This window comes from Prionailurus viverrinus, chromosome B1 (assembly GCF_022837055.1).
Source record: "Prionailurus viverrinus isolate Anna chromosome B1, UM_Priviv_1.0, whole genome shotgun sequence".
NCBI classification, from domain to species: domain Eukaryota; kingdom Metazoa; phylum Chordata; class Mammalia; order Carnivora; family Felidae; genus Prionailurus; species Prionailurus viverrinus.
Window position 1 is genome coordinate 36,273,862 of NC_062564.1, and position 25,642 is coordinate 36,299,503.

Below are 25,642 nucleotides of genomic sequence, written 5' to 3' on the forward strand. Positions count from 1 at the left end.
TTTCCAGCTGAAGAAATGGAGGCCTGGAGAGATTTAATGACCTATTTAAGGTCACACAGCTAGTGAGTAGCTAAGCCAAAGCTCAAACCCAGTCAGTATGGCATAATGTTGGAAATTGGACCTTTTGGCTGAGTGAGCTTCTGGCTGGGTGGAGGGGAGAGGGGTTCTCGTGAATTCAGGACCTCCTGTGGGAGGAGAGGAAACATTTCTACGTGTGGCAGCCTGCCCTGGAGTCATGGTCATGTCCAGAAGGGTTTGGTGTGCATTTCCCAGTTTGGCACCAGGTTCTGTCTCCAACCTGCAAGTGTCTAGGTATCGGAGCTGCCCGGAGGGAGGAGCCAGTTCTCTGAGATGGTAGCTTTTCTCTCTCAGCCTCTTTGTCTTGGGACAGAGGGTCAGTAAAATTTGCTGATGTTCCTGGAACTAATAACCCTTCCTCTAAATGAAGCTTAGAAAAATCATTGTTTATAATAATTCAGGAATCCTGAGGCCTTGTTCAATTAAACTTGAAGAAATAATTACAATCTTAAAGCAACTTTATTAAAAGAGAGCATAACAAACAGTGTATTCTATTAGCATCTTTTGAAATTTACTTCTGGATCTTGTTAGTTTATACGCTTACCATTTTCCCCTGTTTGCAACCAGGGTATGCAAACTGTATTGTCTCCTGATTTTTAATCCCTTCACGTGATTTCATGTTTGACTTTTCATATATTGGCACAATCTACGTCCTTGTCGTTTTTAATAGCAGCGTTGCTTTCTGTGGCTCATCCATCTGAGCCATTCCCCTCTAGTTAAGCTGGGGAAAGAATCTAAGGCTAGGTCCATCTTCCTTCATGAATTTTATTAGCATCTGTTTTCCAAGTTGCTCTCACTGAGGTACTCCTGCAATCCTGGCTCTTTCACATGGGCTAGTCAGACCCTTTGTGGGTTTGGTTTTTGATCTGTGTCCTTTTCAGTGTATGCCTTTTTTTGGTTCCTTTGAACGTGGGCAGAGAAGATCATATAAAATCGGAGAGTGAAGCTAGACATTAGTCAAGAATTTTTCTGTTTTAAGTGACAGAGACCCCCTTAAGAAAATTAAAAAGGAATTTATTGGCTTCCAATAAAATTTAGAAAGGGCGGGAGTAGATTCTAGGACTCAAATACAAATAGGCCTTTCTCTCTCCTTGTCTCTTGTTTCTGCTTCTCTCTGCGGGTTAGCTGCATGTTTATTCTTCTTGTGACCGTGAGGCTAGAGTATGGCCCGATTCATCTGGGCTCATGTCTGTGGTGTCTCATAACCAGAGAGAAAAGAATAGTCTTCCTTGCTTGCTCCATTAGGAAAACCCCAGGGAAACACCCTGTTTAGCCTAGCTTGTGTTACTTCCTTATCCCTAAACTAGTCTGTGTGGCTGGGGACAGAGTTGTATGGTTGGCCCAGCCTGGGTCATGTGTCCACCTTTGGCCCAGGTAGTAGAGTGCCATGGTTGACAGCCTTTATCAGAGCTACCTGGCTGGAGGTGGGAGTCCCTCCCCTCAGCCCACTCCCAGGGGAGCTGCTATTCTGAGCAGGTAGAATAAATGTTTACTGCACACCTGAAGAATAAACAGAAAGGAAAGAAGCCGGGTTGGTACTTGATTTCATGAAACAAGTGGTGGCAGTCTCCTGGAGGAGCAGGAAAGGACAGAGGACCAGGCTGTCCACAGTGAGCCCTGGAGGTGTCAGAAAGCAGCCACATGGGTGAAATCCATTTTCCCCTTTCTCAGTGTCACATAACATTGAACACACTTAACCAAGCCCTGCACTGCTGGAGAGAACCTCAGAAAGCCATTCCAGAGGCACTTGGGTCTATTAAAGCCATTTTCTCTGCATTCCCATAAGTTGTCTATGAGGCCTATCATGAGTAATTTGCACTTCTTGGGAAACCCTTTTCCCTTCCATGAAATATTCAAGTACCCTGTTTGTTTGCATGAGGACAGTGCTGGTGGCTGCCTTTGGAATCATCATTAGCAGTGGAGGATTGTGACAGCACAGCCAGAGAAAAGACCCTATCCTTATTAGCAGGTGCCTGGTCGTGGTATTCTGGCTGTAGGGTACGTGTGGCCTACCTCTCAGAGCTGCTGTGTTCTTGCTGTGGAATATGTCTACTTTGTGGAATTGTTCAGAAAATTCAATGAGGTAACTGCATCTTGTACATAATAGGACCTCAATAAATATTAGCTCCCTTTTCTCCTTCACTTTTTTTTAAAAAATTTTTTAACGTTTATTTATTTTTGAGACAGAGAGAGACAGAGCATGAGTGGGGATGGGGCAGAGAGAGAGGGAGACACGGAATCTGAAACAGGCTCCAGGCTCTGAGCAGTCAGCACAGAGCCTGATGCGGGGCTTGAACTCACGGGCCATGAGATCATGACCTGAGCCGAAGTCGGACGCCCAACCGACCAAGCCACCCAGGCGCCCCTCCTTCTTCACTTTTAAGACTATCAATAGTGGGGCGCCTGGGTGGCTCAGTCGGTTAAGCGTCCGACTTCAGCTCAGGTCATGATCTCGTGGTCCATGAGTTTGAGCCTCGCGTCGGGCTCTGGGTTGATGGCTCAGAGCCTGGAGCCTGCTTCCGATTCTGTGTCTCCCTCTCTCTCTGCCCCTCCCCCGTTCATGCTCTGTCTCTCTCTGTCCCAAAAATAAATAAACGTTAAAAAAAAAATTTAAGACTATCAATAGAAAACCATTGGTTTCCATGGCAACAGTGTAAAAAGTATAATCTGATAAATGGGAACTTTGGGAAGCTGACAAGAACACACCAAAAAGCCATGTACTGTCTGGCATTGGAATGCTTTGGGGTTCTGTGGAGTAATTCACCTTGTATTATATTTTAGTATTCCCAAACTATATGTGTTTGGGAAGGTATTTAGAATTTGGATCAAGGATGGTCTCATTGATTACAGGTGCCTGTACTTTCTCTTGGCTAAGACCAAAGCATAGAGCTGAGAAGTGTGTATCCAAGTGTAAGTGTATGTCTGTGTAGGGATTGTTGTGTGTGTGTGTGTGTGTGTGTGTGTGTGTGTGTATGTACACAAATATGAGCATTCTTTGCCATGTACCCAGGAGCCTTCTCAGGCCCTGGCATGAAGCATTATTTTTTTCCATGGCTAGGTCATAAAGTGGGGATGTTTAAAGCTGAGACCAGGGGGTGGGGTCTGAAGGCCCCCCCGAAGCCCAGCTCTGCAGTCTGTGTAGATTGCCATATTCCCAAACTTTAGCCTGCCTCAGAATCACCTGGAGGGCTTGTTAAAGCACAGATTGTTGGGCCCTGCCCTTAGAATTTCAGATCTTGTATGTCTGGGGTGGGCCTGGAGAATTTGCTTTTCTAACAAGTTCCCAGTTGATGCCAGTGCTGTTGCTCTGTGGACCACACTTAGAGAACCACTAACCTATAGGAAGTCTGCTTGTATGGCTGATCTTTGCACATCGAGCCTTGCCTCTTTTTCCCTCTGTAGAAGCACATCTGCCTAATCAAATAGGATTGCCAGATCCAACAAATGAAAATTCAGGATACCCAGTTAAATTTGAATTCCAGATGAATGATGAAAAACTGCTTAGTATTAGTATTAGTTATGTTTAGTTTAATATTAGTATGTCCCAGATACTGCATGGGATATACTTACACTAAAAAATTCATTGTTTATCTGATATTCAAGTTAAATGGACATCCTATATTTAATCTGGCAACCGTTTAATCAAATTGGAGGTCAAGTGTCTCTCTGTGCCTCTCCTGCTGCTTCTGTGTGATTGAATAGGCTACAGCTGCTAATGAAACCAGCCCAGAGAGGGTTTGTGTTTTTCGGACAGAGCCACCTGCCGCCCTGAGCTCATTTGGCAGTCTTCACTTGATCTCACTGGGATGGACTTGGCTTTGTTCATATTTGCTCTTTTGCTGGCTCTCTGTGCCTTTCTTTGTCTGTCTGTCTCTCTTTTTCTCATGTTTTCTTTTATGCCCTCTTTCCTATGGGGATTCTTAAAGGTGGAAATTTGCGAAGTGATGGGGATGGGCCAAGGAGAAGTCTTCTTAGCAGTGTGAGAATGGAGTCCAGAGGCGACCTCACAGGGTCTGCAGGGAGGAGCAGCATCAGGCCCGGAGAGGGCACAGAGAGCCCCAGCTGGCTGGCCACCGTGCACTATGAAAAGGATAACATTTGCCTTGGAGAATGCGCCTTCCAGGGCTGGGTAGGGAGCGCTTATGTGGCTGCTTCACATAGTGGCTGGAGTCTAGCGTGTTGCCAGCTTGAAGGAAATTGATGTCACTTGGTCTTTGATGCTGACAGAGGGAGCTGGCTGCGGTGGACATCAGCCTGTCTTGAGGGGCAGAGAGATCTGAGCAATCAAAGGCCTTCTGGAGACTTGGACACAGCATCCCCCTAACTGGCCCCATTTGGCCTTCTCTCTTGCCAAGATCACTTTGACACTAAGAATGGAGAGATGGAGGAACAGAAGGCTGAGCTGTGGCCCTTCCCTTCACCTGCCCCTCTGATGGCTGCTGCGCCCGGGCCTACCTCCTCTCCTCCCTGTGCTCTGAATGGAGCCGGAGGGCCTGCTTAAAGGAAGTAGGCCATGGCATTAGACGGGTCTGGCAAAGGAGACTTGTGTATGCTTTGGGGGCTGGTGTTCCTCTTCCTGTGTCCTCAGAGTGGCATGGAGAGTGATGGTGGGGTAGGAAAGCCATCGTTCATCTGGGACCAGCAGGGTGATCCTGGAGCCTTGTGGTAAGGGAGAGGGCATGGGGGTCTTTTCTTCCTGATATGCCCGCATTGCCCTGTGTGGGAACCAGACCTACCTTGGCAGGTTGAACAGGTAGTTTTCCTTCTGTCCCAGACCCAGGAAAACCTGTTCCCTGTTTGCACTTGCCAGTGTTTGGCAGGCACAGTACTGGGGACAAGATGTCTGGATAGAGAAGAAAGATAAGGTGATGCCTCCTCTGAGTTCCCCAGCTGTCTTACATAGCCCCGTGGGGGGGGGGGGTGGAGATTGGCAGGCATGACTCACCCTATTTGATAACTGGGGACACTGAGCTCAGAGACATGACAGACCTGCCCAAAGTCACAGCCAGTGAGTGATAGAGCCTGGCCGTGAGACAGAACCTCCCAGTTCCCAGCTTCCTTTTCTCTCATCTCTTCTCCAGTGGCCTATCTTTGTGGACAGTCACATTCTCCTTGCTCATGCTTTGCACCTTCTCCAGCCCGTGGGGCCCAGTGACATTTTGAGGGGCTTTGTGGATGGTGGGGCCAGGCAAGATCCTCAAGGTTCCCAGTGTCAAGGAGTGGAGAACTAACCTTGCAGAAGGGAAGTGGGCAGCGTGCTCCCACCGGAGGGCGAGCCGACCGTGACCTCTCATCAAGCTCTGGGCCATGGCTGGTGGGTACTCTGCCCTGACCCCATTAGCTGGGATTTCCTTTCTGACATTGCCCTTCCCAGCCCTGTCTGTCAGTCACGTGACAGGGGCTCAATACATGTTTGTATGAAGAATGAAGAAATCAGTGAAGTCTGACACTCTAGAAAAATAGGTACCAGTTGGAGAGACCAAATAGGACAGTATCGGTGTCTTTATACAATTGAGTATGAAATTGCCTGGTCCAGACCACGTGTGTAGCTAGAATACAGAGGTGGGAGAAATCCACACAGCTGGGGTAGTCAGCAAGGGCTTTGTGGGGGAGGACTGCAGGTGGGCCTTGCGGGGGTACTAGGAGGGAGTCAGGCCCTAGTGTGATCACATAGCTTTGGAACGTACTCATGTACTTTGGTTAAGAGATGATTTCAATGCCTCTTGGTGGGGAGGAGATGACAATTGGTGGCTTTGCTTGTTGTCTAGCACCTTCCTTGCCCCACACCCTGCAGGAGCTTGGTTCTGGCTTCATGCTGCCCACCTGCAGCCCAGCCCTCCTTAGTGTTGGGGCCTGACCACATCCCCTTGGCTCCTTTTGGAGGGAGGCATCTGGCCAAAGCAGACAGTGAAGTCCCTGAAGGGCTGTACGAGTCTCCTGTGGCTGCCATAACAAAGTCCCACAAGCTGGGAGCTTAAAAGGGAAATGTATTCTCTCACAGTTCTGGAGGCCAGAAGTCCCATATCAAGGTGTCAGCTGGGTTGTGTTTCCCAAAGGCTTGAAGGAGGAATTTGCTCAGTGCCTTTCTCTCAGCTGCTGGTATTGCCTGCAGACCTTGCCCTTCCTGGCCTTGTAGGGGCGTCGCTCAGTCTCTGCCTCCATCTTCACATGTATTCTCACTGTGTCTGCGTCTCTTCTCCCTTCTTAAGGACGCTAGTCATTGGCTGGAGGGCTCACCCTAATCCACTGTGACCTCATCTTGGTCACGTCTGCAAAAAGCTCATTCCAACGTAAGGTTCCATTACGGTACTGGGAGTCAGGATGCGATTCAGCCCATAGCAGGTGCCTAGAGCTTTTGTTTTGCTTGCCTCCAGGTCTCCTCTACCTATTAAAGTCTGTGTCTCTGGAGGCTAGGAGGTAGGCAGAGGCCACCACACTCACACTGTCAGAATGTCTTCATGCACATGTGGGGTGCGCGGTGGGACAGACGCTGCTCTTACCATTTAAGACTGAGTCTTACTCTGCAGGGACTGAAGTCTTGGTTAGAAATGCTGTTTCTCCCTGTTTCGGTGTTGGGTGGTGAGGAGATAGAGGGTAGGAAGGAGGGGGAAGACACCTGCAGGCTTCCTGTTTTCAGGGACGCAGAATGTTGGCTCTGGAAAGACCTTCAGGGGCTTTTGCCCCAGAAAGGGCATCCACTCTGTTGTTCATTCTGGGGCGGGGCCCTGGCTCCACTGCTCAGGAACTCTATGATCTTGGGCAATTTATTTAGCTCCTCTGAGTCTCAGCGTCCTCCTCTATAAAGTGGGATAGTAACAACAATCCTGGTGAGATCTCACAGAGTTCAGGTCTCAGTGTTTGTGAGGATTTAATGATAAATGGATGGATGTGTAAGTTTCTTTTCTTAAATCATTTTTATTGTGATAAGTTATACATTACATAAAATTTACCATTTTAACCATTTTTGACTGTATGGTTTTCAGTGACATTAAATACATCCACAATGTTGTGCAGCCATCACTACCTCCATCTCCAGAACTTTTTCATCTTCCCAGACTGCGAAAATATCTTTTACTGAGAGCACTTTGTATTTCATTTGGTAAACCAGGAAACCGAGTCCCTGAGAAGGAAGGACTTGCCTGAGTCATCCAGTGAATTAGGGGCACAGCTGAAGTGTGAACCCCAGTCCCCTGTCAGTTCGGTGCTCATCACCTTCTGTCTCCCACACTTCTGTGGGCTTCAGGGTCTGGGATACATGAGGCATCGTTGGGGTTGAATTCCTCCGCAGAGCTTCCTCTCTCTCCCCCAAACCCTGTCCCCAGGACAAACCAGAATGTGTACCATGGTGGGACACACACAACTGCCTGCTCTGAGAGTGTTCCTGTCAGGCTGTCCTGGTCTCTCTCAACCTCTGGTCTCTCTCTGCCTGCTTCTTTCTCAGATGGGACAGAGTTCCGGTGGAGGACCAGGGGAGCTGAACTTGGGGCAACCTTTGGGATGACTTTGTGAGGTGCCTTATGGCGTGGAGAGAGTGGGGGCAGGGAGTCAAGGGCTGCATTTTGGTCCTTCCTATAACTACCACAGTCTCCTCACTGAGCACCTATTTGTTGAGGCCCTACTGTGTGCCCATCATTGGGAAAATACCAGTGAATGAGACCATATTTCTCTCTACTTGGGGCTTCTGTGAGACACAAATGGTATGATACATGAAGACCCCATGGCAAAGGGCACTCACCTGTAGGAAGTGATGGCAGGTGGGGAGGTGAGATGGCCAGGCTGATGGTAGCCAGGGTGCCAGGGTGGGTTAGATTTGGGTGTTCTGGGCTCCATGTGACCTTCCACATCAGATGCTGGAGACAGACCCTGGCCAGAGAGCATCTGTTTGCCTTCAGGTGACTCACGGTCAAGGAGGGATGTGCCCACATAGTTATGAAGCAGTATTATGGGGGCCAACAGAGAGGAAGGGGTGACAGCAGGTTATATCACCAGGGGAAGAAAGGGCTGATTCTGCCCAAGGGGCAGTTGGAAGGACAGCAGGGGAAGCTTTGCTCTGACTTGGTTCAGAAGAGGACTGTCAGGAAAGCCTATGGGTGTCTCACCCTAGACGGACTCTTTTTTTACCTGTCTGGGGGCTGGCTCCTTTGACCCTCAACTGGATCCTGGGAGTAGCTGGAGCAGGGATTATTGTATGCATTTTGCAGGCAGGAAGAGTGATGTGTTGAAGGCCTTGGGCAAGGTCACCCAGGAATGTGGTCAAGCAGAAAGCAGAGCCTAGCTTTCCTTCCTTGGTCCCAGGCATTCTTGGCAAACCCACCCCAGGTTCTTTCTGTCTGTGTTCCTCTGACTGGAAGATCCATTCAGAGCCCACCGTTCCTAAACTGTGTACCTGGCTCTCCAGGAAGTCCTGTCCTCAAGGAGCTCCCAGCCTGAAGTCCCTCAAGGCTTGGTTTCCCCCATATTCCTCTCCATCTTCCTGGCTTCCTCCTGCCCTGGGAACCTGCAGGCAGGAGCCGCTCTGCTGGAGAAAAGGCGGGAAGGCAGCCAGACTAAACCGTTCTCTCTGTTGGGTCTTCTCCTGACACCAGGTCCCGGCTGGCAGACTTCCACGCCAATTGTCGTGCCTCCTACCAGACGCTCACCAGCTGCCCTGCCGACAATTACCAGGCGTGTCTGGGCTCCTACGCTGGCATGATTGGTAAGCCGCCCCCGCGCACCTGGGCTCTTGGTGGCTCCTGGCTGCCCGATCCCCATGGGCAGGGGGCCTGGCTCAGGGCCAGAGAGTGGACAGCCTGAGCTTGCTTTTCTCTGTGGTGGGAAACCAGAGGAGAAGGCAACCTTTTATCATGGGGGGAGGAGGGCCCCAAGGGCCTTATAAGGCTTTTGAAATGAGAAAGCAACATTTATTACATGGTTTGGACTTTCCAGGTACCGCGCTGAGCAGTTTACACCAACTGTTTTATTTTAATTCTCATAGCAGTACTTACTAGGGGGGAGTTGCTACCTCCATTCTACAAATGGTAAAACTGAGGCTTAGAGAGGTCAAGTCACTTGCACAAGTTCCCCTAGCTAGTAAATGTTGGCACTGGGATCCAAACCCAGGATGTGAACCTTAGTCTCCCTGGCTCTTGAACACAGGTTCTGCTTGCTGGTGAAGAAGGCAAAGGCCCAGGGAAGCAGGGGGCAGGGTGGTGACTCCGGGATAGCTCCTCTGCTATCTTGCTCTGTCCTCAGTGTCCATACCCCTCTGCTCCCTGTGGCCATGACTGCATGGTCGCTGGGATAGTAACGGTCTGTTTGTTTAAGTTGGGATGTATGTGTGTTTGAGGGGGCAGGTGGGAGGAAAGGAGAGTTCCCCAGCCTCTTCTCTGTTGTGTCTGGGGCCTGGGGCCCAAAGAGAAGGCCTCACTATTCCTCTTTCCTTTGCCTTCCCTTTCTCCCTGCCCAGGGTTTGATATGACACCCAACTACGTGGACTCCAACCCCACTGGCATCGTGGTGTCCCCCTGGTGCAGTTGTCGTGGGAGTGGGAACATGGAGGAGGAGTGTGAGAAGTTCCTGAGGGACTTCACCGAGAACCCGTGCCTCCGTAAGTCCGAGCAGGCCCTCCCCATGCCTCTCAGTCCCAGAGGGGCCCTGGAGGCCTGCCTTTGCCATGCCCTTCTCTCTCCATTGGGATGGCCAGTGATAATCTACAGGGCTTCCCCAGTGACCCACGGAGAACTTGGGTTTTGTGCTCTTGGGGACTCATCCTACTGAATAGTCAGTAGGCCAGCCTGAGTTTACCACCGGAGGATTTGAGCCTATGTCAGGCCAAGGTCTAAGATTTCTGGTCTGTTATCCTGAGAGCTTTAGCCAGGTTCCTTCAGGGACAGCCGTATGATGAGGATCTCAGCATCTGTCACTTGTCCCCTTAAGGATTTGTTTCCCGTTAGAATTGGTGACTTGCAAGTCCCAAACTGCTAATTAAAGTCTAGAGAGAGAGGTTAGCCACAGTCTGCCTGCCTCGCTCTTTTCAGTCTGACACTCTTGCCACCCACCCACTTGAAAATCTCCCACCTTCCTTCTGTCCTTTCTTCCTTCCATCCATCAGTCCATCCTCCCTTTTTGTATGGCACTGAGGATTCAGAGAGATGAGCCATGGTGCCTGCCATTGAGCAGTGTGGAGTCTGATGGAGGCACACTGTCAGGGGGGTCACTGTGACCACAGTACGGAATAAGTGATACTAGGGTGGAGGTCAGTACAGGGCACTTTAGGAGCCCAGACTAGTGATACCAGTCAGCCTGGAGGAGGAGGCCCTGAAAGCTCCTTAGAGGCTGGCCCCTTGAGGGAGAGTGGGCATTTGTCAGCTGACGAGGCAGAGAGGGCACACCGGTCCACCCTTGGCAGGGCGGCTTGCAGGAACTGTGGACTATGGAGTCTTGCTGTAGAGCATGAGGACGCTGAGGGTTATCTGGACAGGGAGAGGGAATCCTCCTCATGAAGGGCCTTGCAGTCCTAAAAGTGTTAGGATCTTATGGTCCTACAGGTGGTGGAGGTGGGAGTGCAGGTCACTGAAGGGGAGTCAGCAGGTGGCATTGTGGGCAGACCAGCATGCAGATGGCCTGTTCTCTGGTTCTGATGTGGAGGGTTGGGGCTGTGGTTCTGACAGGTGATCCAACACAAATGTACTCAGAAGTTGGGGAGCAGCTATTCCCAAAGAGGCCGGTGTGACTGAGCTGGAGCAGTGGTGGGCAGGAGAGAGGAGAGATGGAGTGCACAGATCTTTAGGCGATGGGCTCAACTGCCAGCAAGTGGGTGGTCATGGAAGCATGGTGGGGGGCTTGGGTGGGGAGAGATGACCTCTGCAAGACTGTAAACATGGGCAGAAAGCAGTGATGCAACAGGAGGGAGCGATGCCTTGTTGGGGCATAGACGTGATGAACTTGAGGTGCATCTGGGACTTGGAGGTGGAGATTTCTGGAGGCACTTGGTTCCAGGGTCATGTCTTGGGAACAGTTTGGTCCAAGAAGTCCCATTATTTAGTCTTCAGTGCACTGGTGTTGATGGTGTGGGAGTAGGTGAGGCCACCGTGGAGGATGGCTGAGTCTGGGGCTCTTGGAATGCCATTGGCAGGACCTGGAAGCATCTGAGGTGGCAAAGGAGCCAGGAGAACCTGTGTGGGGGTTGGAGGGTGGGGCAGGGGTGGGGCAGGGGTGGGGATGGGGGATTGGTGTGGGGGATGCTTTGAAGTGGAGGGTGGTCTGCAGCACAGGATGCTACAGAGAAGCCAGTGATCACCACCCTGGGCCCGGCCTGCTGCCTCCTTCCGGGCTCCCCACCCCACTTCTCCTCTTCCCTTCCTCTTCTGCATTTCTTTTTCTTTTTCTTTTTTTTTTTTTATGTTTCAAGTTTTTATTTAAATTCCAGTTAGTTAACATATAATGTAATGTTGGTTTCAGGAGTAGAATTCAGTGAATCATCACTTACATACAACACCCAATGGTCATCCCAACAAGTGCCCTCCTTAGTACCCATCACCCATTTCCCATACACTTCCCTCCATCAACCCATAGTTTGTTCTGTATCATTAAGAGTCTCTTTTATGGTTTGCCTGTCTCTTTTTTTTCTTCTGTGTTCATCTGTTTTGTTTCTTAAATTTCACATGAGTGAAATCATATGGTATTTGTCTTTCTCTGACCAACTTAAGTCACTTAGCTTTCGATGGACATTTGGGCTCCACATTTCTTTCTTTTGTTTGTCTTTTGCAACCTCCCTCTTGCTATTTTCTTCTCTCCATGTGAGATGTCAGTAGTGTCTGAAAGGGGACTCCAGAGAAATTAAGTTTGGACAAGCCACACCCTGTCCCCGGCTCTGGGCTGTTACAGGGAAGGCAGCATTAGGATGTGAGGGGAAGAAATTATGGAGGCAGCCCCTGATTTCTCTGTGCCTACCTGCTCTCACCCCCCACAGGGAATGCCATCCAGGCCTTTGGCAACGGCACGGATGTGAACCTCTCCCCTAAAAGCCCCTCATTCCAGGCCACGCAGGCCCCTCGGGTGGAGAAAACACCTTCTTTGCCAGATGACCTCAGTGATAGCACCAGCCTGGGGACCAGCGTCATCACCACCTGCACATCTGTCCAGGTGAGGGGACACGGCTCTGCAACTGGGGAGGGCAGGCTGAAGGCATAGAGAAACACCAGGACATGAGAGGCAGGTGTGGGAAATTAGCTCACTGGGGATCAGGGATGGGACTGGCAAGTTCTTGCCCTTGGGTCAGGACCCAAGAGGCAGGGAACAGCTGTTGGGGGCTAGTTTTTTTGTGCCTACATTCCCTAGGCATTCACCTGACAAGTAGGAAGCACTGGATTGTGCTACAGAACACGGGGTGCCAGGGAAATGGAATGGTTAACACATACTAACCATTTGCTAATTACCAGGTGTTATGCTAGCAGATTCTCTGCCTACTTCACTGAATTTTCACAAAGTGAGGTATTGGTCTTCATGTATTATACACAGGAAACTGACCCAAGAAGAAGTTTAGGTAACATACCCAAGGTCATACAGCCGGTTAGTGGTAGAATAAGATTTCAAACCTACGTCAGACCCCAAAACCCATGATGTTCATTTGTTTGTCCATCTGTCCATCCACCTAGTCATCGAACATGTATTATGTATGCGTTATGTGCCAGGACTTATGTGAGATGTGAGGGAGACTTTGGTGAATAAAACTGACAGTGTCCTGGGTTTTGTGGTCCTTACGGTCTTGTTCAGGGTCAAACAATTCAACAAGCATCAGGCATGGACTGGGTTCAGTGCCACAATAGGGGACACATGTGGCACTATGGGGGCACGTCCTAGGGCTCCCCACTCAGCTTTTTCTCTCTGTTGGGCTACCCTCCTGCCATCATGCCATTTGCTACAGTAGATTCTTTGCTTAGGCAGTTGGATCTAGTCAGAACACACACACACACACACACACACACACACACACACTCACACACATACACACACTCACCCACAATACACCCACTCACCCACATACATACACCCCCACACACCACACCCCCCCCACACCTATACACTCTTAAACTCACATACATACATACACTGATACATATACACACACAGTACAGCCACTCACACACACACATACATACATATATACACACACCCATACTCACTCACAACACACCCACAAGTCTCACATTCACATACTCTCACATAATACACTCACTCATACACTCACACCCACATGCATACTCACATACACATTTTCTCACTCATACACACACACCCCTAGAACAAAGAGTGTAAAAGAGGACTGACCCCATGCAGAGTATCGGAGCAGAGGAAGGAGGGAACAGCAAGGTTGAGGGTGTTGGGGTACAGTGAGGGAGTTGGGCCTAGAATTGCCAAGAAGGTTGGGGGCAGCAGGGGGCACAGCCTGAGTGGGTGAGGGGGCAGGGTTATCAAGGCCTGGCTATGTGTGAGGCAGTGAAGACGCCAGGCTAAGTTGGGTGTCATGCTCGAGGGATCAACAGTGCACATCTGCTACAAAGTTTTACTTGTGTACAACAAGGCAGTTCTGAGACCTGGCATACAGCGATGTGACTATAGCTGACAGTATCGTATTATGAAATATGTTGATTGGCATGTGGTAAATATTTCACAGTGTGTGTGCCCATATATTGGGTCATCAGGTTGTACACTGTGAATACATGCAATGTTTGATGGTCAATTACAACCTCAGTAAAGCTGGAAAAAACCCCAGTGGGCATTCCTGGTGCCAGGATGAGGACTTGAGCAGGGACCCATTGTACCACAGGAGCTGGGGTGGGTGCCTGTCCTGGTTGGGAAGCCTACCCCCCCTGCCCTCCCTGGTGGGCTTCTCTGTGCTGAACAGCTGACCTCCAGGTATCCTGTTAGGCTCAGCATGGGCCCTTCCATGCCCTGCGCCCCTCCATCAGGCTGCTCCTCCAGATCCCAGCCGAGGAGTCCATGTCACCCTCGGGCAGCTCCTAATTACACTAGCCACGCTTGAATGGCTGCGGGCAGGGGCTTGGGGGCCCGCTGCACAGACAGTTGCCAGCTCAATTTCATGCTAGAGTGGCAGGCAGCTTGGCGGTCAGGGCTGAGCCACCTGTCAGGTGACCATGCTCTGGCATGGTCCACATGTCCCTTGGGGCACCACCAGCCTCCCTGAGCTCCTCGGGGCAGGCTTACAAAGGGAAGTGCTGATTCAGCAGGTGGCTGTGGATCTTTCCTGAGGCTTTTACTGTAGCTTGACTCACCGTGGGTGTGGAAGAGTTCAAGGGTGTGGTCTCTTGCCCTCACTGCAGCCCACTCAGCCACTCAGTGCCTGGTGGCTCTGACTCCTTTTTAAAAATTTTTCCCTCTATTCTCTCGGCATTTTGCTAAAACTGTTGCCTGGTTTCTTTTAGCCCCAGCCTGGTTTTCTTCAGATTCACCACGTGAAAGTGCTTGCAGACAGAGGAGCACTCTGAATGCAGGGGCTCGAGCTGGGGAGGCTGACTAGCAGGGGGCTCCCCAGGCCTGGCCTCAGGGACTGCCCACTCACAGTCTACTGACTGTGTCACTCTGGGCGGGACAGCTGAGATTGGCCATTCCAGGAGAAAAAGAAGAGATGTAGACCCTCAGAGGGGGCCTGCCAACCATCTTCCTGGTTCCTTCTCACTGAAACTGAAGGGGAATGGCCTGATTCTGTTTTAATCACAACCTGTTTGGTGAGAACCTACTACTCTATGCCTAATGCTGGGAGTGCAAGGGGAATAAATCCTCATCCCTGCCCTCAGCCTGGCTAAAGGCTGGCATGGGTGGTTTGTCCCCACACCCTCTCCCTCAGCTCTGCTGGGCTGGAAGGGGCTCCATGGTGGCCTTTGTGGGGCCTTGGGAGTGACAGCAACCTACAACTACAGAAGGGAGTCTTTACTCCACTCAGGGGAGTGAGGGCAGAGACAGGAAGCTGAGGCCAGGGTGGGAGGGAGGGTAGAGGAGGCTGTGCACCCTATACACCCCCTGGAGAGAAAAGCAAGGTCTTTACTTATTACCTCTGTCCTCCTCCCCATTCATAGGCCTCTGTCCTCCTCCCCATTCATAGGCCCTTGGGAAAGCCTTAGAGACCCCCTTCACTGACCCAGAGATGGCAGCGAGTTGGGGATCCCACATAAGTGATTGGACATTAGGACAAGAGGGCCTTTTGACATCTCCTTCTCAAGCCCCAAAGTATGGAAGCTTGGTAAGGACAGTAATTTGTTCAGAGTCCCCAGCCCCCAGCTCCCGAACAGTTTCCTCTGGCTGTATTGCACTGGGTCCTCCCCTAGATCTGCTACCCCAGAGGGCTTTTCCATGGTGGGGTTTGGGGTCTTCACCTGGAACCCTTTTCCTCATCATAGAGCTGCTACACAAAAACCTGGGTGTCTTAGCCACCCAGGAGCCAGGAGCCAGCAGGCCCCTGAGTTGGCCTGCGTCTGGGCATCTTTGATGCTGTTTTGAGTCCTGCTCTCATGTTTCCATTTCTGGCTGTGGTCACCGCTTCAGGCAGCCTTACCTTCCTGGAACTGTTTGAAACTTGGAGAAAGCATGGCAATATCTGCAAAATCGTCTCTCCCCCTCCCTCCTGGCCTTGCCTGTATCTGTAGGTAAACACACCCCTGTGTGAATTCCCTCCCTGATCTGTAGGCGGCAGGTCAGGCTTGAACTCCCATCGCACAGCCAGGCTGTCCCATGGTGTAGGCTGCAGTGAGCAGGTTGCTGGCCTGTGCACTGGTCAGTCCTTGGAGTGAAGAGCCTGTCCCTCTCTCTGCTTGGCGAATCCTGTTTGGCTTCCCCTTTTGGCGTGTTCCCCTGACTCTGCTCCTGCTTTACCTCACTTGAGCCCCCATCACGATGTGCCCTGCTCCATCCCTGATGGACAGAGGCTGCCTCTCACCCTCCTTGTTGCCCTGTGGACCCCAGTGCTCAGTGCATGGCATTGAGTAGGTGTTCTAGACAGGTTGAGGGAAGAACCCAGAGTTCCTGGTTCATTGGGTCTGTTGGAACTTCCTGCTCTCCATTCGAGAATGGGTTCTGAGTGCCTTATTGCTTGCAGCCAGCTTTGTGCAGCTTACCTCCTTCTCACAGATGCTGTCTGCATGCCATGAGGGTAGGCAGGTGGAGAGGTCTTTCTATGGAGGATGCAGGAAGATTGGTTAGAAGGTTCTTTTGTCACATGACCAGCGGTGCAGTGAGGGGGGTGGTGGGGAGACTGGCAGTGGGCTCTTGCTTTCTCTGGTCATGGTTTGTTTCAGTGTCCTTGGCATTTCCTGTGGTTTGCTCTGAGCCACTTTGCAGGGACCCATCAGATCAACTGGGGTTTCACCTTTCCCAGGGCTGCAGAGCCCTGGCAACACAGCCTCCTTTGCTCTTTTGGTCTCTACCAGCCAGTTTTTGCTTTCCCCCTTCATCCTACCCATCACACCTGGTGGAATTAGAAATGAATTTGGAGGGGTTGATGCAGTCCCCCCTCAACACACCTGCGGTAGGCTCAGCAGCCTGCAGACACTTTCATCTCTTCCTCATCCCAGTGCGCAGGCCTGTGGGCATCAGAGTGGGGGACTGAGAGGCCTGTCAGTGTGTTGTAGGTCTATCAGGCATATAGTTCTGATATACAAATATGGCAGGTTTCAAAGCTTTGAATGACTTGAATGCATTCCTTCTTTTCTTCCCTTCTTCTGGCTTCCCTTATAGTCATTCATTTATTTGCCCATCAGTGCATTCATTCATTACTCAGTGTAGATTCTTCCTGCATGTTCTCTGTTCCAGGTTCTGAGGCTGACAGCTCACCAGGGCCAGTACCTTGGTCCCATACTGGTAGGATGGACAGGATGCACACTCAGATAATTGGTGGGGAGGAAGCGATTGGCACCCTAGGAAGGTGGATAAAGTGACATGGGGCCCAGAGGACGGAGGGCTGCTCTGTACTGGGAGTGGGGACAGAGGACTCATGGGCAGAGTAAACCCTGCTGCTGGGCCTGGAAGAACAGGGATTGCTGAGTATGTGGAGACATGGAATTGGAGTAGAGTGGGCAGAGGGGCTCGTGGGAGTGAGGACATGGAGTCAGCATAGCACAGAACAGGTCCAGTAGGGGAATCTGTTGGCCATATCTGGCCTGCTGCCTGTTTGGATAAATCAGGTTTTATTGGAATACAGCCACACCCCCTTGTTTACATATTTTCCATGTGCTACAGGCAGAGTTGCCTAAAATACTAACTTTCCTGGCCCTTTGCAGAAAATGTTTGCCTGCCCTGGTCTAGAGGAAGAGCAGGCCCTGGGTTGGGTGAGAACAGGGATGGGAATGCAGTCTGGTGAGCAGACTGAAACACGGGCTTTGGAGGGGCCACCAAAGGCTTTGGACTGGGGAACGTGCCGATGGGAAGATGAGTGCTGTGATCTGGGAAGATTGTGACAGCAGGTAGAGATTGATTGGCAAGGGAGACGTGCTTGCAGGTGTGTTTGATCTTTGCCATAATCGATAGTCATAGGAGGCAAGATGGAAGCGTTGGGCCAGGGGTGGCAGGTAGCAGAGGGGAAGAGGAATGAGTTACTGGGTGGGCCTGCCAGGAGGAAGGCTGCCGAGGACACTGAGATTTGGGGGTGGGGCCAGGACCAGAAGCAGGGGACACGGTTTTCCCATGGACGCAACACTGGGCTTCGTCCCTAGCAGCTGGGCTAAGTCAGCAAGGACCTGGGACTGCCAGACCTGGCTTAGGGAGTGGGAGACAGAGGTGGGCAAGGAAGAGAGGAAGACAATAATTCTTTCAACTTCCTTTTGCCAGAGGGCAAAAACCCCTCTGGGAGAAATTTCTAGAAGGATGAAGCTTACCTTTGCTGCCTTTCTTCCTCTGTGTCTGTGCCCCTTCCCTCATTCAAGTCCCCCAGTGCCGTCTGCTTTTTTCATACTTCTGGAGGCCCCCTGTAGTACAGCCAAGGACACAAAGCCCCTGTACCCACCTTTCTGTCACATGGATTTGCTGTTAAAAGCCCTGCCTCCTGCCATCTTTGCAGTCCAGACCTGTGCCCTTTGGGACACTAACCCAACAGTGCCTGAGCTTGCCTTGAAGGGAGGAGAGTCTCAGAGTAGTGATGGAAGCAGGACAGGGGTGAGCAACTCACCTCTATTCCCATAAACTTGTTCCATCGGAGTCCAAGAAAATTGGGTGAGATGGGCATTGTGGGTGGCCTTAGGGGGGCATGGCCTCAGAGGGCAGCCTGCAACCTGCGGGATTTGGGGAGGGAGCAGCCTCTTCTCCTGCTCCCATTTACTTAACCGGTGCTGAGATGACTGTGAATGTTTATTTGTCTCATTAGGGTGTGAGCAGAGCTGTGACTCATTCATCTTTAGAACCCCTTGTGGGAGCAGTGGGGGAAAGTTAATGGTGAGGGAGGGAGGCAGTGAATCTGAGCCACTGGTGGTTTTGCCATTAAGTAGTGCAACCTCTCTGCACCTCGCCCATATGCTGCTTTCAGAAAAGGCCAGCCGATGGGCAAACCCCTGCACTGCTCTGTGTGGCCGGAGCTGTGTGGGGGTCTCAGGTTTGCCACTGGGGAGATTACTGCAGCCTTCACTGTCTGCTCTGTGTCTGCTGGAAGTCAGGTGCTGGGGCAGAGACTGCTCCATGTGCCGTGGGGTAGGGCTGAGGTAGCCCCAGGCTAAGGCTGACCCTGGGTTTCACCTCACAGCCCCTTCCTGGGCCCTTCCTGCATTTCTCATAGGCTCTGCTTTTGAATGCAAAACTAAGCTTGGCTCAGCCTTGTGCCTTGTGGAATTGAGGAGCCCTTACAGGTGTGTGGAGCTTTGCTGTGCCATGTGCACTGTCTCATGTAATCATCACAGTGGGTCAGTGATGTGCGTTTGTCTATTCCCTATTTTATAGATGAGAGAATGGATGTTCCAGTAGATGAAGTGACTTTCCCGGGTCACTGGATAAAGAAGGCTTGAGCCCGGGTCTCTGGTCTCTCAGGCTCTTCTTCCTTGGCTCCAGGGAATTGTCCTGTGGGGATGGACGCCAAAAATTAAGACTCTTTGATCTAAAAGGGAAAGGCTGCATGGGTCTGTGAGGATAAAAATCTGTAAGCTAGATTTCACAGCACTTGAAGGAAGTACTTTTGGACAGTGAGAAGAAGCTCAGGATGTCACCTGGGCATTCAGCACACATTCAGTGTGTGGCTGGTGGCCCTGGAGCCTGCTGGACTGACATGTCATCAGTGCAGAGGGACATAGATGAATGCTGTGGATGCTGGATATACAGTGGGTCACATGGGGTACAGGGAGAGGCCCTATCCCTGATCTTCATGGAGGCCAGTCCTTTTCTCCCACCACAGTCGCTGTGGCACCTGTCAGAGACCAAGCAAGGATTGGATTGCCTTGGGGCTGGCCCAGGGGTGTGTGTCACTTTCTCTTGTTGATATGGGTCAGATGAGAGGATGAAGGCTCCTCCTCTGCTTCTTCCTCTCCTCCTGTTACCCTCCTTCTCCTGTGGCCCCTCCCTTCCTCTCTGTCCCCTGCCCCCTTCTCCCCTCTGTCCTCCCTGCTCCCCCCAAAACCCCCAAACTCTCTGCATGTGCTCTCCTAGGGTGCTGCCTCTCCTTTTTCTCTGTTCCCTTCCTCTCTTGATCCTTTCCTCTGCTCCTCCCCCTCTCTTTTTTCCTTGAATATTTGCCAACAGCCCCCTCTCCTCTCTTCTTCTAAGAGGAGCCTGTCAAGTCTGCTCACTCTGAGGAGCAAAATCCAGCCATAAGCCAGCTGCTCCAGGTGAGATCTGTGTTCAGATCTCCCCTCCACCCCACTGCTTTAATTCTAAGTCCTGGTGCTCCTCTGCTTTGCTGGCTTCTCTCTGTGTGACTTGGCCTGGGGCTCAGCCTTCCAGAGCCAGCGGTGGCCAGGCCCATGTCGAGGACCCATCACAGAAGGTTGTACTGCAAGGCCCTAGAGGTCACTTAGTTTAGTTCTTTTCTGAAACCTGATTTATTTTTAAGTAGTGGCTGTTTTTTAAAATACTTCTTGTGTATAGCTCCAACATCTAGAACAAATAAAATCAGAGTTGCTTTGGTTGAAGTGGGGGTGAGAACACTCATCCTGGCTGTTTGATGCAACACAGACACGTTCCATATTTAGTGGCACTGGGGGAGGGGAATACACAGGAAGAGGACATGGGCCTGGAGACAGAGACCTGCCACACCTGGAACCCATGATACCTGGAAAGAATGCCAGGAAAAGTGGGTGTTGGGTCTTGTGGCATAGGATATCAGAAGTGCTGTGAATTGCTCAGGGGGGTGACCGAGGGAGGATTGTGTAGATGAGGGCAGTTGAATGGAAGATAGTGGTGACAGTACAGCCCCTGGGATGGGGTGGGCAGGCTCTGTCCAGCAGTGACCTCCCACAGGCCTGGCTGGAGCTGCACTTAGTCTGTGGCAGTAGAATCCAGTCCTTGGGTTCCAAAGGGCCCTTCTTCAGGGACAAAGGTGGGTAGCATGGTAGGCTTGGATCTTGGCACCTGAAGTCATGGGCACTGTGGTCTTGAACAAGATCTTCCTGGGTCAGGTCCCTGGTTCCATTCCCGTTGTGCTCATCATCACTGTGGTCGTATCTCCATGATTGGGAGTGACTTGGATTTTGGCTGGCCTCTGTGTGACAGCTGGGGCCTTGTTTTGCTGACCAGATGCCCAGGGTGGTAGATTGCCTATGATGTTTAAGGGATTATTGATACTTCTGGCCAAGAGCAGTGATTTAGGAATAATTTCTTGGGCTTCCTGGTGCTTATGGTGGCCAGAGCTTCCCCACAAGTGCATTGGGAACCAAGCCATTTGAAGCCAGGGTAGAAACACCATGTCCCCCAGCTGGTTCCCATGGATCATTATTATGATGATAACAAAGGACACTTCCTCTTGCTCACCCTCTGGTCCTGCATCCAAGTGGTTATGCCAGGAGTAGAGAATCCTAGAATCATCAGTAGGCCAGCCTTCCTTTCTCATTCATCACCTCGGACCACCAAGCTCCCAGGTGCCCACATCTGTTTAGGGTGGAATGGCCAATGCCTGGCACTATTGCCATATGTCTTCCTACCATGCACCAGTGACAGACATCACTAGTCAATTACAGTTCTCTTCCTCACAAGCCCAGATAAGGCTTATGAGCTTTTTGGAGCTGGCACTTGCATGCTGGTTCTGATATATGGCATTCATTCATTGAGTCACGGTTTCATGCATCTAGTAAAGCATTTACTGAGCTGGTGTTAATGAGCCAGACACTGCTTAGTGCAAGGAAAATGAGCCATGGTCCCTGCCCTGTCAAGAGAAGTTTTGAGTATAGTAGACAAACATGCAAATGTCTTGTAATTATTCCATCATGGTCTAAGTTGAAAGCAGAGTTAGGAATCCCTTCTCCAGGAGCCTAAGGGGGATAGGACCTAAGTCCTGATGGTGTGAGAAAGGGACCAGGTCTTTTTGCTACACGGGATTGAGCCAGCACTCTTCATGTGAACCTTGTGCTTAATGATGGCAACGGTGGATGGTGGGGCCATGGACTCTTTGGTCTTATTCAAGTCATGGGACAAAGCTTGGCCAGAGACCCAGCTCTGGTAGCCCATCCTTACTAGCACCTTCTCTTCCACAGGAACAGGGGCTAAAACCCAATAACTCCAAAGAGTTAAGCATGTGCTTCACAGAGGTGAGTGAAGGGCAGAGTGGGGGATGGCTGCAGGGGACTGAGCTAGAAGGGGGTGTTTCCTAGGTGAGTCTCAGACTCTGAGCCCCCAGATCCCATCGCATGAGCTTCTGGCCCACTTAGACTTGGGTGGGTGCTCACTGCACTGGGGGTGCAGGGTCGGAGGCTGCAGCCAGGGGCCTTGGCTGTCTCCTTGGGTGAGACACAAACAGCTGCTCTGAGCAGAAGCCCTCTTAAGCCCTCCTGACTCTTTATGACAAGTGTCTTGAGTACCTACTCTGTGCTGGTTCTGTGATATTGAGGAGATTGGGAGATGGGGAAAGACACAGTCCCTTCCTAAAAGGAGCCCCAAAACAGGAGTGTATCTATGACTCCATATATAGTGTGTGTATTTATATGTATGTATGTGCGTGTGTGTGTGTGTGTGCGTACACACACACTCTCACACACACACATATATATATATATATATATAGAGAGAGAGAGAGAGAGAGAGAGAGAAAGAGTGTGTCTATATATATATATATATATAGAGAGAGAGAGAGAGAGAGAGAGAGAGAGAGGAAAAGAAGTATAAGCTCCTAGAGGAGAGTGCTCAGACAGAGATGTGTAGGGAAGAAGCTTCATGGAGCAGGGAGATTCAAAGACATTTAGGAACAGGTAGAACAGAGCTTCTCCCTCCTCTCCTCTCAGGAAGCAGGTGCCTGTGGACCCCGAGAGCTCCTTCTTGAGACCTTAGGTACCATGCTCCTCCTCTCTGGTCTGTGTCCACAGACCCTCTTCCTCACTTGGCAGTGTCAACCCTTTTACCTGGGGACTGCTGCCCAGTCTCCTGGAGCCTGGGGCTCAGCTCAGCTCAGCTCTGTGGAAGCCTAGCTCCACCTGCGGGTGAGCACAGAGCAGGGTCCCCTGGGTGGATGGGGCGGGCAGGGGCTCAAGGACTCCACTTCTCGAGTCCTTTCCTTTGCCTGATCCCAGCCCTACTGACTCCTTTGTTTTTCTGTCTTTTGTTGTGCTCTTTGCTTCTGTCTCCCCTTGTGTCATGGCTGCAGCTCACGACCAATATCATCCCAGGGAGTAACAAGGTGATCAAACCTAACTCAGGCCCCCGCAGAGCCAGACCGTCGGCTGCCTTGACCGCTGTCTCCTTCCTGATGCTGAAGCTGGCCTTGTAGGCTCTGGGACCCATGTCGGGGGATTTCCGGAAACTACGCAGATGAGAACACCCGCCTGGCAACATGGAAACACACACACACACACACACACATCTTGCAAAAAAAAAATTTTCCCCACCTTGTCTCTGAACCTGTCTCCTCCCAGATTTCTTCTCTGGAGAAGTTTTTCTAAACCAAACAGACAAGTAGGCGGGCAGCCTGAGAGCTGGCCCAGAGGTCCCTTGGCAAGGGAAACCCAGTGCTGAGGAGAGTGCAAGGGTCTAGAAATGCCCTTCGTTTTCTCCCGGTGTTTTCTTCTCTGGACCTCGCTGACATAAAAGACCAAGATGACACCCCTGTGGCCTGAGGGACTGGAACTGTGCTGATGTGAACCGGGGCCAGGGATCCCCACTGGCGGCTTGGCAGAGGGCATCAGGCAGCAAAGCAGCCAGGCTGGCTGCTGGGGGTCCAGCTGGGCACCTCAGCACCTCCACTCGGTTTCGAGCATGGAGTTTGTTTTGTGCTCTCTGTCTGCATCTGAACTGAGAACCCCCAGTGATGCCTGTGGAGGGTGTGGTACCAGGCCCTCCTACTGTGGTATGGAGGGAGTACTGGGGCCAGCTCCAGGGGGCTTGGGAGCTCAGCCCTCTGGGGACATCCCCTTGGGCAGAGGGAGCAAAGCTTGGGCACCAGCTCAAGGCTGCTGCTTCCTGCTTGGTGGCAGGAATTTTGAAATCAAAGAGAAATGATCCGTCATTGGCTCTTTTGGTTTCTTGTGGGTTCATTTGGTGGGTCTCCCACCAGGGAGAGGGGCAGAGAAGAACATGGCGGGACACCTGCTGGCACTGTGCTTCACTGGCCGCAGCTCTCTCCTCCTCTCGGCCCCCTGTTCCTCTTTTCCACATTCTCTCCTCATTTCCCAGACAAGCGCCAACCGTATGTACATAACACAACTCCTTTCTCAACATATATGTATATATAGATCCATATACATATATTGTGTGGTTTCCCTTTTTTTCCTTTTTTTAAGAAACAAAACTATCGAAATAATACCCCAACAGATGAGCGAAAATGTATTATTGTAAAGTTTATTTTTTTTAACAATGTTGTCTATAATGGGAAAAAAAGGAGATTGACTCCCTGTGTCTCTGCCTCTGTCAGGCTGACTGGGCTGTGGAAGGGGGTTCCTGATCCATATTCATACTTAGCCAAGGCTCCAATAAACATACTAGGAAGCAATTTGCCTTCTGCCTCCCTCCGGTGTGCCTTCTCCTGCTATTTTTTTCCTTGGCACAGTGCTGCCTCTTGGCTGCTTACCTGGGGTCCTGGTGGGCCTTGGAGAATGTGTGTGTATGTCGGGGGGGGACATGCACGCATGTGCACATGTGTCTCCATCTGTTATGTGTCTTTGATGTGGGTGATGGAGCTCCTTTAGGAGGTGGTTTTACACTTGGTGGGTCTCTGCGTCCCGGCTATGCTCAGCCTTCTGGGCCCTTCTTCACCCATCCTCCTCTACCTTCCCTTACCTATCAGTGCCAGTCCTGTTGGTCCCCACCTTGAAGAGAAAGAAAGTACCTGTGGGGACCTGGAGGGACAGGATACCAGTTGATCTTGACACCTCAGGTATATTTTTGTTTTAAGGTTGTCTGTGTGGTCCTATTAAGTGGCCCATTGGTCTTATGTGGCATGAGGTGATATCTTCTCACTGGGACTCCTGGTTTATTTAAGGTATGTGATTATGAAGGCAGGGATCTGGTCTTCTGGGTCCTACTAGAGAAGGAAGATGACCATGATTCATCCCTTCTTCTCTTTTTCTCCATTTACCACCCGGGCTCCACCTGGACCCTGGGCCTGCTGTATTCCCTGGGGAGATTCTCCCTGGAGAAGGCTAGGAGGATGGCTGCTGGCCGAGTGTGTGTACGTGCACCCACGTGCAGGCTTGTGAGTGTTCATATGCATGTATGAGTGTGTGCACATGGCAAGATGAAGGAGGAAGACTGTCATGTGAGGGGGTGCTCCCACTGTCAGGGCTGCACATGATCCCATCCTGTCGCCATTGGGAGATGAGATGCTGTTTTCTGCTCTCCCCAAATGGCTCTTGTTTCCAGTTGCTGAAATGTCGGCAACATTGGCCTATGGTGGTGAGTAGTGTGGTGTACAAGTTCCAGCCTGTGCATGGAGGGCCAGTGGGCCAGTGAACTGTCTTCCCTAGCCACCACTGGTGTTACTGTGTGTGGAGGTGGCTGTGGAGTTTACTTGGGAATTCATATTCTTTGTGAACAGCAAAGACTGGCTAACTTAAAAGGCTTTGGGGGGAAAAGGCTCAGAATCAGTGGAAGGTGGGGGGACCAGGGGAGGGTACAGTGGGAACCAAAGGACATCTGAAGGGGCAGAAGGCATGATCTACAGGGTCAGCATGCTGCTGTCTCTGTGATGAATGACCACCAACTTGTCCAACCGGTTTACTGGGGCCTTGTGCCTACCTCCTGCCATACTTTTGTGAGAGAGGAGAATATCTCACATCTGGTATTCCTAATGTGATATAAACCCTTGGCTTGCATAATGAGGGAGAGAAGATTTCCTGAAAGGAACTGGAGGTGCCAGAATAGATGCAGGGCAGCTTTACTCTGCCTTAAAACCTCTCCCTGTCTAGGTATCACATAGCTGAAATTTTACCGTGAAATATTCATTCCTTTGGTTGAGATG

General features: G+C 51.0%; 1 protein-coding gene across 9 annotated transcripts in view; it reads left to right on the plus strand.

Moving 5' to 3' along the window:
* Positions 1–25,642, plus strand: part of GFRA2 (GDNF family receptor alpha 2) — a 104,657-nt gene that overhangs the window by 73,480 nt on the left and 5,535 nt on the right. For 6 of the 9 annotated variants that reach the window (XM_047856800.1, XM_047856797.1, XM_047856798.1 and 3 more), the window contains 5 exons: positions 8,664–8,773; positions 9,524–9,664; positions 12,029–12,201; positions 21,732–21,785; positions 22,835–24,175. In XM_047856800.1, the coding sequence (XP_047712756.1) occupies positions 8,664–8,773; positions 9,524–9,664; positions 12,029–12,201; positions 21,732–21,785; positions 22,835–22,957 (601 nt within the window). In that variant the 3' untranslated portion in view covers positions 22,958–24,175. Of the gene's footprint in view, positions 1–8,663; positions 8,774–9,523; positions 9,665–12,028; positions 12,202–21,731; positions 21,786–22,834; positions 24,176–25,642 lie in introns of those variants that run through there. The other 3 variants (XM_047856795.1, XM_047856796.1, XM_047856794.1) reach the window with 3 other exon arrangements.